The sequence below is a fragment of the Neurospora hispaniola genome, assembly GCF_033458365.1.
Source record: "Neurospora hispaniola strain FGSC 10403 chromosome Unknown B0T23scaffold_6, whole genome shotgun sequence".
Taxonomy (NCBI): Eukaryota; Fungi; Ascomycota; class Sordariomycetes; order Sordariales; family Sordariaceae; genus Neurospora; species Neurospora hispaniola.
In genome coordinates this window covers 950,360-965,852 of record NW_026944411.1, presented here as the reverse complement: position 1 = coordinate 965,852, position 15,493 = coordinate 950,360, and the positions used below count along the sequence as shown (strand labels likewise).

Sequence of the window (15,493 nt, the reverse complement as noted above, 5' to 3'; positions counted from 1 at the left end):
CGTTAATATATTTATAGCCTCCAATATAATATAGGCCTTCTACAATAGACACCCGGAAACGCTATACCTACTAGCCTAAACAGCAGCGGAGAAAAAGCGGAAGGAAAAGGAAAAGGAGGTAGAGTAGGAAGCTCTAGCTCCGTAGCGGAGGTTATAATAATAATTATTAATAGTAGTAAAGATTTTTCAAGAGCGGACCGTTTATTTAATAAGGATTTCTATTATTTTATATAATATTAGTTAACTATATAGCTTCTTTTAGTCCAGGGAAGTGTTATAGAGTTAGCCTATATACCTTATACCTAGTACCAGCGTACAATAGCTTCTAAGACTGCCGTATATTATTATTACCGCCGGTAAGCCGATTATTACCGGCAATTAATTAATTAGAACGCTACCTACCGCAGGTCTATCAGACCCGCCGGCGGTTACCTTCATAAAGCCAGCCTTCTAGGCACTCGGCTACACTTCTCTTCCTTTCTCCTTCGTGCAATTACGCATAATCACATCTACCACCTACCCTTTGCCCGTGATAATAATACCCTTAATATAGGGACGCTAATATACTATAAATAAGGTAGTTACTTTATATTTTAGTTTAATTCGGATAATTAAATATAATTTAATTAATAAACTCTTTAATATTCTTAAGAATCGTATCTTTAATGCTAGTAACTATGTAAAATACTTTAATTTTAATACTAGAATAGAATTAGAATTTTACTAAGGTTTACTATACGTAATTAATATCTCCCTCTATAAAACGGGGTTTAATATCTTCAACCTAAATATAATATTCGACTGTAAGTATATTGAAGGTAGAGTGAAGACCGCCGGTAATTATAAGTATATTATAATATAAATTAATAGTAGTATAGACGTTAGCGCGCTGATATAATATTAGTAATTTATTTAAATACCTTTACTAATACTTTATTAGTATAATATTATTTATAATTTTTTTAATAGTTTTTTTAATATTAATAAATCCCTAATCGCTACGGACGTCCTTTTTAATTATTATAAAATTCTTAAGAAACTTTTATATTTCGGTAGCGATGGTTATACAAATAACCTTGTTCTAAATAAATTTATTATCTTTCTTCTTTTAAAAAGAGGTAGCCTAAATAATTAAGGTAATAGTATTAAAAGTATTTCTAGCTATTAGTGGAATGGCTTTATTTTATTAGTAAGGCCTTAGATTTAGGATTTTTAAGAATACTTACGGGATTGTAATTATTTTTAAACGTATAGTAATAATAATATTTCTTTTTCTTCCCTATAGAAAGAAAGTAGGGGATCTTTAGTAGGGTAGTACCGTTGATTTTAACGTTTAGGTTGTAATAATAAAGGTAAGGTATATAGCTGAATTTAGGTGCGAGGGTCGATATTACGGCCTTGCGGGCGGTAGTACGTCCTTCGGCTATTTCGGTAGTATAGTATATATTTCCTTTTAAGACTTTTTTTATTTATAATAATAGTAGGAAAGTAATAGTAAAATAAGAATAGGGTATAAATATTTTATTAGTAATGTACTATTATAAAGGGAAGTAATAATATATTATTATTAAGAAAAAAAAGGAAGGAGTAAAAGTAGGAGGAAAAAGTGAAAGAAGAAGTGAGGGAAATATGTAACGTACGGTACTTGTATTATTAAGACCGAATTGGGATTAGTGTAGCGTTATTTCTATTACCGAAGGTAATAGCCTTTCGGTAGGTAGCATATAGTCGGTAATGTATTTTAGCGAGTGTAAGTATATAGTAATACTATTACGGTAGGGGAGCGGGGAGTTTGCGGTATTTTTATTTTATTTGTAATTAAGGTTAATTGCGTTTTAAGGCCGGGGGTACTATTACGGTACTATATAATATAGTCCCGTCCTTCTCGATATTCTATTATTATAACCCAACCGTCCTTTAATTAATTCTATCAAGTCTCTACTTAGTTTATATATATAGTCTAGGAATAAAGTTTTCGCTGCTCTCTTCTAATCTTCTCCTCTTTGTACAATATTACGTCTTCTCCAAGTCCTTCCTGGTCGGCATCGTGACATTTATAGAGGCTCTTTGGAATACTTCTTATTACTTCTGGATTTTTTTTCGGAATTTTAGAATTAGGTGTCGTAATAGAATGGCTGACTGAAATCTTCGCTAACACTTTTCTATAGGAAACGCTAAGATTCCTGATGTCCCAACTTAAAATACTGTCCCAACTTTTCGGCTCCCCCTATATGGAATGTAGGGGGAAAGAAAGCCTTGGCGCCCAGAACCCCCCAAGTATATGGTTTCTGACGTGGTCCGCTGCGTGAATCTGCTTGCATGCTCTGCCGTGGACCCGTGGTGCCATCATTGCGAGCAAATATTTTATCAGATGATCTGATAACGTTGGAGCTGTACTACCTCTCGATCTGCGCACCAGCCACTTCCCGCTGTCGATGTGGAAGCTAGGGCCACATTACTAAAACACTAGTCTCTACCATTTAATGAAGTCTGCCATTTTCGTTAGTTGCAAGGGACCTTCAAGTCCAGCGCTACACGGTTGAAGCTTGGTCCACTGCGCCGCGCCGCGGCGAGAGTTCACTGGTTGACATCAGCCTTGCGCAAAGACAGCGACGAAAATCCAGCAAACGTCCCAGTCAAGATCTCTGAACTTCCATTGCTCAACAACGTGACAGCTACCCTTTTCGAGACAAAGTGGTTTTGGAGTAACGCTCAATCATAATCGACAATACACGATGGACGACGATTTGTACGACGAGTTCGGAAACTTCATGTACGTATCATGCTATCTCCATGACGTCGTCGCGTCGCAGAAGGATGGTCTGTCTGGGCTCTGTTTTGGTCAAGACTCCATCGTCTTTTTGAGGCTAATATCCAATCCCTTTCACTTAATGATACTCTCTTTTTCGGCGGTGCTAACTCTCGATTCGTAGCGGAGATGCTGAAGCCTCCGAGGAAGAGTCCGAACATGGTGTCGACGCTGGAAACTACGTTTACGATGATTACCCAGAGGAAGCCCCAGAAGCTCCGGCGCAGGAGATGATGGAAGTTGACGATGAAGGACCCTCCAACGCCGTTGTTCTCCACGAAGACAAGCAGTACTACCCGACAGCCGCACAAGTCTATGGCGAGGGCGTCGAACTTTTGGTTCAAGAGGAGGATGCGCAACCGTTAACACAGCCGATCATCGCCCCTGTCGAGCAAAAAAAGTTCAGCATCGAAGAAGCAGACCTACCTCCCGTATACTTTGACCGCACGTTCATGGCCGATCTCATGAACTTCCCCGAACAAATCCGTAACGTGGCTTTTGCTGGACATCTACACCACGGAAAGACAGCATTCATGGATATGTTGGTGTTAGAGACGCACGACATTGCGGACAGACTTGAGAAGCGAACGGGAAAGAAGCGCGACGAGCAGCTGCGGTACACAGACATTCACATCCTCGAGCGGGAACGAGGGTTATCCATTAAGGCTTCGCCCATGAGCCTGGTCCTCCAAGGAACAAAAGGAAAATCACATCTCTTCAACATGATCGATACGCCAGGTCATGTGGACTTTGTTGACGAAGTTGCGGCCTCGCTCAGGCTTGTGGATGGTGTCTGTTTGGTGGTCGATGTTGTGGAGGGGGTTCAAGTCAACACAGAACAAATCATCAAGCACGCCGTTTTGGAGAACATCCCACTCACTCTCATTGTCAACAAGATGGACCGGTTAATTCTCGAGCTCAAGTTGCCGCCAAACGATGCCTATTACAAACTCAAGCATGTGATCGAAGAAGTCAACACTGTCATTGAGAACACAATTCCAGGTCGAGGTGAAGAGAGGAGGTTAAGTCCAGAGAGAGGAAATGTTCTGTTTGCCTGCACGTCCATGGGCTGGTGTTTCACTCTCCAGTCATTCGCCAAGATGTACTCGGACACGTATGGTGGTGTCAACTCGGAAGAGTTTGCGAGGCGCCTCTGGGGAGACATCTACTTTAACCCACGAAAGCGAAGTTTCACAAGGAAACCTATCGAAGAAGGGGCTAAGAGGTCCTTTGTCAACTTCATCATGGAGCCGATTTACAAGTTGTACTCGCATACGATTAGCGAAAGTCCGGAAGAACTGAAGGGTACCTTGAAAAAGTTGGGCATTCAGCTCAAGCCATCGCAGTACAAGACTGACCCCAAGGTCTTGTTGAAATTGGTTTGCGAGCAGTTCTTTGGGCCATCTACCGGGTTCGTAGACATGGTCTGTCAGCATATTCCATCGCCGGCTGAGGCTGCAAAGCAAAAGCTCGAACAGTACTACACAGGCCCTCTGGACAGCAAGGTTGCTGAGTCTATGCTGAACTGCGACCAAAATGGCCCGCTTGTGTTGTATGTGTCCAAGCTGTTCAGTGCTCCCGATGCGAAGAGCTTCTATTCGTTTGGCCGTGTGATGAGCGGTATTGCGCGCCCTGGCACAGAGGTCCGCGTGCTTGGCGAGGGTTATTCTATCGACGACGAAGAAGATATGGCTATGGCGAGGATATCCGATGTCTTCATCGCCGAAACACGATACAACATCCCGACCGACGGCGTGCCCGCTGGTAACTGGGTTCTGTTGGGTGGCGTTGACAACTCGATCGTGAAGACTGCCACTATTGTGGAGAAGAAATTTGAGGATGATGAGGATGCCTACATCTTCAAGCCTATTTCGCACTTCACCCAGTCCGTCGTTAAGGTTGCTGTCGAGCCCATCAACCCGTCTGAATTACCCAAGATGCTTGACGGCATCAGGAAAATCAACAAGAGCTACCCCCTCATTACCACCAAGGTGGAGGAATCGGGAGAGCATATTATTCTTGGTACTGGCGAGCTATACATGGACTGCGTGTTGCATGACCTACGTCGTCTATATGCCGATATGGAGATAAGGGTATCGGATCCTGTGGTTCGATTCTGCGAGACGGTACAGGACATGTCCGCAACCAAATGCTACGCCATTACCCCCAACAAGAAGAACACCATTACAATGGTGGCGGAGCCATTGGAGGATGGCATCGCGCAGGACATCGAGTCCGGAGCGGTCAGGATTCGGGATCCTGTACGAAAGATCGCCAAATTTTTCGAGGAGAAGTATGGCTGGGATCTCCTCGCAGCCAGGAGTATCTGGGCTTTCGGTCCAGACGAGATGGGACCCAACATCTTGCAGGATGACACCTTACCATCAGAGGTCAGTTGCGAGTTCCTTTCCCATGCTCGGGACACCAGTTGCCGTTATACACAGGTTTTTGCGGTGATCGTCGGAACCGGGCCGTCTACTACTTCCTGGCTACTAACGCGATGAACAGGTTGACAAAAAGCGACTTAATACTGTCAAGGATTTCATTCGCCAAGGCTTCAACTGGGCAGTCCGGGAAGGCCCGCTTTGCGAAGAGCGTAAGTTACCTCTTTCTCTTCTTTGAGCGTCTTGCATTCGACTGCCGCCGCGTGCCTATGCAGTCATATATCCTAGCGGCTACAGATTTGGCCGCGCTTGACACCATTAGTAGAGACCTGCAGTATGGGGGCTCTAGTGACCTGCTGAAAGTGGCAGCTGGGAGGGAGGCCCCAAAGCAGGATATGAATGCAGCCTTCACTACAGGATCTGGTCCCTCTTTTTTTGCCAGTGCATGATGCCCTTGTCAGAAGGGGGTTCTGGGCGTTCACAAGCGGGGGAGTCCCAAAAAGTTGCAGACTGCAACGATGAGGCACCTTGCGAACACCACCTCGGCCAACGTTGGCTGAATGGGTCCGGCTCACGAGAGCTGCTCAGTCACGCTTCTGGGCCTCTTCTCCCACGATATCCACGTTTTCCCCCCTCACATGTCTCCTGGGTGCTAACCTGTCTGTGAAACCAGCAATACGCAACACCAAGTTCCGACTCATTGACGTGTCGCTTGCCCAGGAGGCCATCTTCCGGGGCGGTGGTCAGATCATCCCCACGTCCCGCCGCGCCTGCTACAGTTCCTTCTTGATGGCCTCGCCTCGCCTGATGGAGCCCATGTACTCGGTTTCCATGACCGGTCCTCAAGATGCCGTCAGCACAGTCTACAACATCCTGGCCCGCCGTCGCGGCCACGTCCTGTCCGATGGCCCTATTGCCGGCACCCCGCTCTACCGCGTCAACGGCCTGCTGCCCGTCATCGACAGTTTCGGCTTCGAGACCGATCTGAGGATCAACACGCCCGGCCAGGCCATGGTCAGTCTAGTTTTCGACAGGTGGAACGTTGTTCCCGGTGATCCATTGGACAAGGAGATCGTCTTGCGTCCTCTGCAAATGGCCAACGCGCAGGCGACGGCGAGAGACTTCGTGCTCAAGACGAGGCGGCGCAAGGGCTTGAGCGAGGATGTCAGCGTGGCCAAGTTTCTGGAGCCCGAGTTTTACCAGAGCTTGATAGAGAGCGGCACCCTGGGTGAGGCGTGAAGCACTTAAAGAAAAATGGGTGGGTGAGACGACGAATGTGGCTTGTCAGTTTTTTTCCACGCCGTTTATGTAATTCCTGGGTAGAGGTGGTCTAAGCATTCCTGGTGGAAGGGGGGCGTTCGTGTGATTCTATTTCAAAGAGAAAAATTTTGCTGGGAGTGCGAAAGCAAAGAAAGATAGATGTTCAATTCAAATGTCAAGGTAAATGGTCACGAAAAGTCTTGTCACTCTTGAAAACGATGTTGAGGTGATCTAACTTGAATGTGATAGGGACCGCATATGTGCGACACCGAAACACTATCAGTGTAGGTTAAGGAAGAGAAGCCGGATAGATTCGTCAATAGTTCCTTCCTTGAGAAGGAGCCTCGGCCACATCAGTTTTGCTTGTTGCCGCGCGTTCTACGTTCCCTTTTGTTTTGTTCTATGTTCGTTTTCCATTTGCCTTCTGCAACTGAACATGAGATGGGAATCGATTTCAAGCCGAAACACCAGTGGACAAAGCTCCAGGGGGAACGTACCGGGAGATGTGATACCAAGGTACGAATCCAGCGTAGTCAACGATCAACGGAAGTGTACAATCGAATACCTATGTACCGCACGCAAGCAGTGTATGTATAGGCCGAGCATAAGGCGCAGTACCGTTTTTCTACTACCGCTTGTTGCACGGTTCCCGGAACAGACGTAGAGTTCACTTTATATCCGGTGTACCGTGGCATGGCAGCTCGAACGCTGACTTATCGCGCTCTTCTCGACATCAACGCCATTGTTAATCGTTGGCTCTTTCGATTTTCTTTCCACTTCCTTCATCTAGCATGCTTGGTATGGAGCAATGTAGGTATGTACACCACGGCGTGAGTACAGTGAAGACCGGAATAATATCTTGGTACACTGTAGTTGTCCTTTGCTTGAACCACGAAGCTGCTAGTTACTAATGACGAGCTACTGCCATCACAGTGTGTTCCATGTATTGATTTCCGGTGGGTAGGCATTTCGTAGGTTTGAATCTGGAGCGGATGATTGGATACTAAGTATTCCGGCATTAAACCCTCTCAAACTTGACTTCCCTCGGTTGAACTTGCAAAAAAGATGTGGACAGCGAAGTGGAAACCACTCGGCGTCAATTTTTGTTTTCCGTGGCTTTGTGAGGGGAAAGGAAGATGGGGGGTGGTTCGCGCTTTTCCGACCCGACCCGGTCCGGTAAGATACATCAATTCTGCGCAGCCTTTGCTGATCGTTTGATAATCATGTAGCATCGGCACCTGGTTGGAGATGTGGAGGATTGAAGACGATTCTGGCCCGGGCATGGCATGGGTGCTACATGGATGGACATGGGGAAACTGTTAGAAACGAAGCGAACAGGCTTGACAGGCTGACAGGATGCACTTGATGGAGGCTTGTAGATGCTCGATGGGAGCGACGAAGCTCTGATGGGAATGCTGATGGGGTCAACCAAGACACCTCTCGGTAGAAGATCCATGATCAGATATTAAACTCATCCACTTCGTTTTTGTAATGTACACCACCACACTTCGCCTGTATCGAGTATACGGTGTGTGTGGACTGGATGTGGTGACTTTGGTGCTTTTCACTGATAGGTGCAATTGTTTGAACGCAAGCAATGAAGCAAAAGTACGACCTTCTGTTTTCGTTCAAGTGTTCCTGAATGGCTGTAGAGTGTGTCAATCACCAACTAAAAAGGAAAGGACTCAACGGCCACTAGCTCGAGGACATACGGAGGCGGTGATAGTATTCGTGTGTTGTTTCCCCTGCGCATAGAGTACCATATGTGGCTGGATAGAAGTAACCGTTCATCGACAAGTTCCCCCACTGGCCATGGGGTAAAGAAAGATGAATGAAGTGGTGGAGTGAAGTTTAGCCCACAGAAGTATGCAAGCATTGGAGTGAAAGGAGATGAGTGTTTACGATGGTGGGTAGAGATTTCAGAGGAACTGTGCAAAACTGGACTCTATACACTACACTGACATGTGGCTCCAGGCACCAGTCTCCCTGGAGGTAATGCATAATGGCAGGAATAGCTGGTTACGTAATCACACTTAGTCCTCTTTGTATTGCAAAGGCTTGCTATGTACATTCTACTAGTAACCTCGGAACAGGACGTTTAAAGTCACGTTTGAAACGTCGGCTGTGTTGGTGTCGAAACTTTGATGTTGGGCTTGGTGTGGTGGTACAAAAACACACTCGATGAGTTTTTGTGAAGGTAGGATCAAGACGCCTTCATTAGACTTCCAAACGCTCTTTTGGAGTTGTGAGAGGCATCGGGGGGCTCTCTTCTTTCCATGGTACTTCCCTACCCACATGACCCAAACGCAAATTGCAGCAACTTCGTAGTCTCTTGAATTCGTCAACTTTAAAACGGGTTAGTTATGTCCACATCATGTAGATCAGTTCATGAAGCACATGGGTTCCGTCGATCAATGGAAAGTGGGGTTCTTAACATCCGCATTCTCGATACTGTACTCGATTACATAAGTCATGGGTTGGATGAACCGTCTGTCGTACACTAGACCCTGGTGTCGGGGGAAGTAGGCGGGTGTGTCGACAGTAACCCCTTCGACCCTCCTATCACAGAATCCAAAATCATCATTCGCCCCTAAAAAATTGCTTCTCGACTTTTGTTGATTTTGTTGTATTTGGGTGGATGGGTCAGCTCGGTAATTACCATGTCAACCTCGTCAATGTTCAGTCCAAAGATCCTCGGACTCGGCGGCGAGGACGTAGACACTTAGTGACATTAGCACAAAGAGTAAAGATTGTATTTATGCAAAAGGACCAAAAAAGAAGTAACGTGTGGTGCCTTTTCTATCATCTTATGATAACCATAGATAATATTGACCTAAGCCCGTGGCAGAATGCTAGGGACATGGGTTTCACCGCAAAAATCGCCCATGCCCACCATCCAAGATTGGGATGCAATATCAGGTGACATCGTGCCTTTCATTTTTAAACTCTCGGAGCTTGCAATCCCAATGCTTGGGTTGGGATGGCTGCTGGCTCTTTCTCTTTGGACTGGCATGGGAAACAGAGTGCTGGGCCCTGAGTGGAAATTCGAACATCGATAAAGGCGACGGTAGGTATCAGAATTTGCCGATGTCTCGCATCGTCATATCAATTCCTCTACGAACCCCCGCACATACCGGATAGCCACGCATGTGCCCCGTAACGAGGAGGGGTTGTACGTAGTATAAAATAGCGTTGCCACCAGTGACCAATACGGCAATCCTGCGGATATAATCTCACGAAACACCGCCGCGTAGGGTCAAGCCTGGAAAGCCATCGCAACGTGAATGATAATTCGCTGAAAATGGACATCTCTGGAGCTCCCTTGTCTGGATTGTACTCAGACGCAAGTCTCCAGCATCTTCTCGATGATGCCCTTCAGGGTGTCATTCTCCAGAGCAGCGGCAACTCTCTCCTTGTCCCCCAGCTGCTTGTTCACCTGGTCGTCTTGGGCATGGGAGCCATCCTTCATGCGGACGATGATGCGATAGTTGGGAGGCAGAGCGTTCTCGAGTCGGACACGGACGGCAAGACCAATGACAGTCGCCAGAGAACAGTGATTCACTGTGGGCGTAAGGTCAACCTCGACATTGGTCAGGGTGTTTGGATCTAGACGCTCGGCTGGAGATGGGCTAAGATGGATGTCGTCAAGTCTGACGACGGCGATTTGACCCAGGGTGACGGGATGTTCAGGGTCCGATATCGTTGATAGCAGGTCTAAAACAAGACATCAGCTGTCTGATCACCGGTGTGGGTTTCTTGTAAAAATAGAACAGAGATGAGTGAGACAGGCAGTTAAAACATGGACTGCGCCTTGCTATACACGTGCAACTTGACGGGTCGTAGTTCTCACCATAGATTTCCTGCTCGTCAATGGGTTCTTCTGTCGCCAAAGTCAAGTCGTCGTCCTCGTCCTCGTCTGATGTCCACACCGATGGGTCAGTGTTCAGGGAACTTCCTGCCCACCACTGCTTTGGGAACAAGATGTGGTCATATTTGGAATCCGGGCCCTTTCTCACATGGCCCTTCGCTAGATTCCTGCTGGGCAGTTGTGAGACACTGAGGACGGTGGGATTGGCGTTGTCGAGATCCGATTTGGCCATGCTGAGAGGTTGTGTCGAAAAACGACTGGTGAGGTAACCCTATGTGGTGGCTGATCGAAGTGACTGAACTTTTTGTTGCGGTTTACATAAGTTGCCACTCAGTCGATGGCCAAGGCTAGGCGAATATTCAGACTTAACCAAAGGGTTCGGGCAAGTTGACGTTTGTCGTTGCCGTGCGCGGGAGTCAAACGGCGGCACGGGTGGATGACGTTCAGCGACGGGAGTGGACAAGCGTTCCAGTCTCGTCTGTGTATCGTTCCCCGCATTGCAGGTTGCGGTGCCTCTTTAACCGCAGGTGCCCGCTATCGGGGCATGTCGTCCTGCCAGACCCACCAGGCCCAGGGCGGGCCCTGAGGGGCACACAGTCTTGAGATCAAGAAAGGGGAGCTCATGAGTTTCAAACGACATGCCAGAAACTCTCTACAAGACTGGGAAATGTCGTATAAAAACGGGTCAGCCCTCTTCGTCCCCTATCGCCAGCTTTGCCTTCGTCCGCCTACTTACATCCTACACGGAGAGGACGTGTGTCGCCCTGTGTCTTGTCGAACGTGAAAGCGACGAAGGAAGCATTGAAGATCGGAGATCACCGAGCAGATCAAGACACCTGTGTGCGCCGAGCGAAGCATTGATCAAACCCTCTCCTGACCAGCGCGCGGGAGTTTACGACAGGTGAGTTTCTGTGGCTGTACAGATACGTTTTTGACATAGATAGGTCCCGGTAGGTAGTTCTCCCTTCTAGTAAAGTCTTCATTTTCTATCGCACGGCGTTTCCGAATACTTGGATCTCGCTTACGTTGTGGCGTCATGTTACCAATAGTTGGATGCGGACGAGGCGGTTGTGGGACGGTCATGAATATAATGTCGTTGATATAGATCCGTACGGTTGTACCCGCGAGGCGGTGCCTTCTGAGCGGCAGAAGCGGGTGCTCGTATAGGTGCTCTTTACGTATTAATACCTCTAGCTATCGAGTACTTCGCCGCCGCGCCTGTTCACAAAACCGAAAGGAGGAACCCCAAACATGGGAATTTGATCATTCCTCATATTCATGCAACCGATATCCCCTACATAACGAGATTGGAAGGCGTGGGGGATTCCCTGAACGCTAGTAAGACCACTGGACAGAAGTTGGAAGCTTCCATAATCCCTGCGTGAAAGCGCAGAGGAAAGAGAGTGTCAGGGTCGGGTGAAGGAGACAGTGCCTTGGCGTCGTTGGCTCCCGCGACTCCCGCCCAAGCTGTTGTCATGTGGTGCATCCTCCTTGGCTGCCCGACAGCCTTCGGCGGCCCCAAGGTTGTAATGCTTCAGCCTCTCAAGGTCCCCTTCTCGGAGATGTTTCTACAAAGGGCTTGGAATAGGATTAAGGACCCGAGAAAAGTTAGGATATGGCTCGGTGATGTCAAACCTTAATCCATGGTGGCCGCAGTATCAGCCCTGTGCCTTACAGGATTCCCGAGCCTGGGGTACATGTTGTGGTTGCGTGTGACGAAGTACCTAGTCGCCAAGTATACCAAGGCCATGAGGACTTTATATCTCGGTTTAGTGGATGAGGGTCATAGGTAGTGCGTGCGTGCCTTGCGTGTGCCATGCCATGCGACAGCACCTCTCTCAAGCTCCCCCTCCGCGATTCCTTTTTGCTTTTTCAAGAAAGAGCATTTCTTCTGGCATTTCTTGCATTGGGACTCGTGGAGGTCGCCGTCAACCGGGTGTGCTCCAAGCCTCAACCCATGTCGGGTCGCAATCACAATCGTCTCGGCCAAGGTGGAGGTGGTGGGTTGAAGTACGTAGATGAACATGGTGATTGGATGTTCTATTCACTTGGTGAGAACAGAAGAGTAGTGTACGCAAGCGTGGATGTGGGTAGAATTGCGAGTTGAGACTTGCATACCCTCGAGCCGTCGTCTTGATTCTTACCTAATCCGCCGGCGAGCCGAACATTCGATCTTCAAGTTGTTGGTGGTTAGAGTGGTCTGGGGTTGGCCAGTGCGTGGCAGCGGTATAAACACCAGATTAGGTACTTAAGGTACGTGGCTCGAGCGTGGTCGTGCTGGCATCGGGGAGAGACTGCACAGACAGCGTCAAAGTTGCCTTTGTGCCCTAATTTCGCCTTCCTGTCTCCTTTTGCCGCACAACAGGGTCTGCATGGATGGCTGGCTGTTCATGTCAATCTTCAAAGGGCGTCTTCGAGAAGATGTTGAGAAAATCGGTTCCGGATGCCTTTGCTAGAGGTAGCCCAGTCGCAGCTGTCGAAAGGAGTCTTGTGTACCGGTCCCTGAAGGGAAGGTACCTAATTTGGCTTCCACGCACGACGTTGGTGGACGGATTGATGGAAAAGGCCATCCGCCATCCTCTGCATAGCGGTATGTAACCTTCCTCCCTCTCGGGCGGCTTGTCCACCCCACTCCTTCGGTCGAAATGTGACAGCCTTTTAAATGGCCCGATTAACCCTTGTTAATGCTGCTTGCTGTGGCGTCGTTGCAAACTTGCACTGCACTTGACGACAACTCGACTCAACTACACATGACAGTCACTATCAGCGAAATGACCACTTGGAGTTCATCCCGCCATATCATAGGCCGGCATCAGCCTGCCGGTCCTGGCTTGTGCACTTCAACCTCGTGTTAATTGTTGGTGTGGTACTTCGATAGACACTTCCCTTCTTAATTTGGTTCGGTGGACTTTGCTTTGTCAGCCAGGGCAGTGAGGGAAAGGGACACCACGCTAGGAGCAGCCTCGTAAAACAAACTGCTCTCAACAGATACGCCAAGATGTTCGACTGGATCCATGCAGTGTCTTTCCCGAGGGTTCACGGCTAGCCTTCTTGCGTTATCGTGCGATTCCCGCTGTGAGACAGGGTCCCAGGACTCAAGCAGAAGCACCAAGTAAAAGTAGTGTAGGAAAGGGTCCAAGGTCCGCGCTGTGATGATTGCCCGTTCTGCCCGATCGATCTCTCATGCCCAGATGGGCAGGCATGCGAAATATCCCGCCAGGGCAGTTGAGTGTAGAAAAGCAAAATCACCGGTAGACGCTTCTCAAAGATTGTTTGACACATGACCGTGGTAATGGAGATTCCTCTTGCTAACGCTCATGGGCTCAGTGTAGTCGAGTTGCTAGAGGATGCCTTCGCCAGTTACCGTGAACTCGCCCAGAGGCCTTTCCAGATTTACCTTGTCAACTGAGGAGGTCAGTGTCAAGAAAATATAAGAAAGAAAACGAAAAAGAAAGAAAAAACAAAAAAAATTCCCTTCTGCTCACCAAGACATGATGTAGGCCTAGAAGTGCCTATAAACAGCGTCTGTTCGCAAACTCATCTTGATCTCAGCGTGAGCTAAGTACAGATAATACTTTGCTGTTTTTCGAAGCCATGGTCGATACGCTCACCTTGGATGCAACCCAAAGGGCTGCTGCGGGTACATTCCAAGGCGGCAGGAGAGGGGTGAGTGAACAGGTACCTAGGTAGGTAGGTACCCAAGTATGTATTAGAGATGCTGATTCGAGGCCTAGTCTTCCAGTTCTTCCCCACCTCGGGACCACAGTTCCTTGGACCTGCCCCCTGGAGTCCGTCTTTCCATACCTACGCGGCCACTCTCCTCGCTCCCGCACATCCCCGCCATCACAGCATCCACTCTCCCACCTCAAGTTCCGCCCGCCTCCGTTAAATCTGCAGTGGGTAGCAGCATCAACATCTCGTCAGTTGGGGCCAGAGAGCCAGCAACGACGGGAACCAAGAGGGAGCGTCGTCATCAAGCGCCCAGATACCTTACAGCAGAGCGCGAACTTTGTGATTATGTTGGCCATGTGCCGCCTATAATTTCTTTGCCCGGTACATAGTAAGCTGGACCCGCGAAGGACCTATCCAACAGTGAATGGCAGTATTTGCGGCTAAAGCAACACCGGATACGAATGCAGGTTGCCTCGCTCACCTGGCTTCTAGAATAGCAAGAGGTCTACGGCGGTTGATGCTGTACAGTATCCGCAAGGTGCCGTCCCCATATGTCCCCCATATCTGCCTCTGCGCACCTACATAGTATTTATTCGGCAGCATTCCACTTGCACGGAAACACAGTAAAAAGAGCTGATTCCGTCGAGGAGCTGCTGCCGTCGGTTCCCATCGGTAGCAGTGGAATCAGGGTTCCATTGCGGGACCAGCTAAATGCCATTGTCACGTATGTTTCATGTGCTTTGGGGCGGCGGCATTGGGGCGGGTTCCTTGTCCCGCCGCCAGACTTCTGCTATGCATTCTTTTGGTCAATCTTCCAATCTGCAGCAACTTGTTCTATGTTCTCAGGCTGGCGTGTAGTGCGATGTCGTAGAGTAACATCGAGGTGCCACCAAGAATTACTATATTCGTACGCATGCGTATTAGTAATGGCAACCCCCCAAGACAACGAGCACGAGGTATATGTAAGGGCAAGGAACTTGGTAATATACCCCAGCGCTTCTGACATGTACACATCCAGCGAGTCCTTCCGTACGGCTTTGTTCTGTGTTCACCGACTGCGGTGTCTTCTTTGCTGTTCATGGAAAGAACTCGCCACAATCTGTACAAAGTACCTCAAGACATGCAAACTCGGCACACGTCATTCATGGCTTGAGATAGGATCCTTCGAAGTGTCAAGAAAAAGTCAGTTGCATGAGGTGTTCCGTAGGTAGAGATTATAGTAAAATGGGTGTCCAAACAGCGGAGAGCACAATTTAAACCCCCGAACAAAGCGAGTCCAATTGAGCGCTAGGGGACCCATGTCCAGGCCGCATGGCTGATCCTGATGAAGCCAGTCTTCCATTTGGATTAGGCTAGTCTGTAGCATGGGTAAACCCCCTCGTCGTCAGCCAGGCCCTGTTTTTATGCTGCACAATGTTTACCTTGGCGGGCCATAAAAGTGCACACTGTATGCCACGCCACTACATACGGCAAAACCCCAAATCACTGCACCAATCCACC

The 15,493-nt window shown here is 48.3% G+C and overlaps 5 protein-coding genes across 5 annotated transcripts; 3 read left to right on the top strand and 2 right to left on the bottom strand.

The window, feature by feature from the left end:
* The first annotated feature begins 2,488 nt into the window (after positions 1-2,488).
* B0T23DRAFT_384173 (P-loop containing nucleoside triphosphate hydrolase protein) lies at positions 2,489-6,650 on the top strand. Its single transcript, XM_062837455.1, has 4 exons — positions 2,489-2,773; positions 2,934-5,199; positions 5,318-5,405; positions 5,867-6,650. The coding sequence occupies exons 1-4, from the start codon at positions 2,736-2,738 to the stop codon at positions 6,430-6,432; spliced, it is 2,958 nt and encodes a 985-aa protein (XP_062690607.1). The 5' UTR covers positions 2,489-2,735; the 3' UTR covers positions 6,433-6,650.
* A 585-nt stretch (positions 6,651-7,235) lies between these two features.
* Positions 7,236-7,421, bottom strand: B0T23DRAFT_321286 (uncharacterized protein; the record flags this gene model as incomplete). The annotated part of the gene is made up of 1 exon (XM_062835224.1): positions 7,236-7,421. One exon carries the CDS (start codon positions 7,419-7,421, stop codon positions 7,236-7,238), a length of 186 nt encoding a protein of 61 aa, XP_062690606.1.
* A 2,144-nt stretch (positions 7,422-9,565) lies between these two features.
* On the bottom strand, positions 9,566-10,553 carry B0T23DRAFT_445059 (uncharacterized protein; the record flags this gene model as incomplete). Its single annotated transcript, XM_062840911.1, has 2 exons — positions 9,566-10,167; positions 10,274-10,553. 2 exons carry the CDS (start codon positions 10,551-10,553, stop codon positions 9,791-9,793), a joined length of 657 nt encoding a protein of 218 aa, XP_062690605.1. The 3' UTR covers positions 9,566-9,790.
* An 821-nt stretch (positions 10,554-11,374) lies between these two features.
* B0T23DRAFT_321317 (uncharacterized protein) lies at positions 11,375-11,961 on the top strand (the record flags this gene model as incomplete). The annotated part of the gene is made up of 2 exons (XM_062835227.1): positions 11,375-11,482; positions 11,710-11,961. The coding sequence occupies 2 exons, from the start codon at positions 11,375-11,377 to the stop codon at positions 11,959-11,961; spliced, it is 360 nt and encodes a 119-aa protein (XP_062690604.1).
* A 1,954-nt stretch (positions 11,962-13,915) lies between these two features.
* B0T23DRAFT_406181 (uncharacterized protein) lies at positions 13,916-14,864 on the top strand (the record flags this gene model as incomplete). Its single annotated transcript, XM_062839089.1, has 5 exons — positions 13,916-13,918; positions 13,951-13,991; positions 14,064-14,287; positions 14,618-14,798; positions 14,840-14,864. 5 exons carry the CDS (start codon positions 13,916-13,918, stop codon positions 14,862-14,864), a joined length of 474 nt encoding a protein of 157 aa, XP_062690603.1.
* Positions 14,865-15,493: the final 629 nt, after the last annotated feature.

Excerpts from the sequence above, each read along its gene's own strand:
- B0T23DRAFT_384173 (XM_062837455.1), top strand. The coding sequence starts at position 2,736 with ATGGACGACGATTTGTACGACGAGTTCGGAAACTTCAT. Across the intron at positions 5,200-5,317 it reads ATGACACCTTACCATCAGAG|GTTGACAAAAAGCGACTTAA; the intron begins GTCAGTTGCGAG and ends CGCGATGAACAG. Across the intron at positions 5,406-5,866 it reads AGGCCCGCTTTGCGAAGAGC|CAATACGCAACACCAAGTTC; the intron begins GTAAGTTACCTC and ends CTGTGAAACCAG.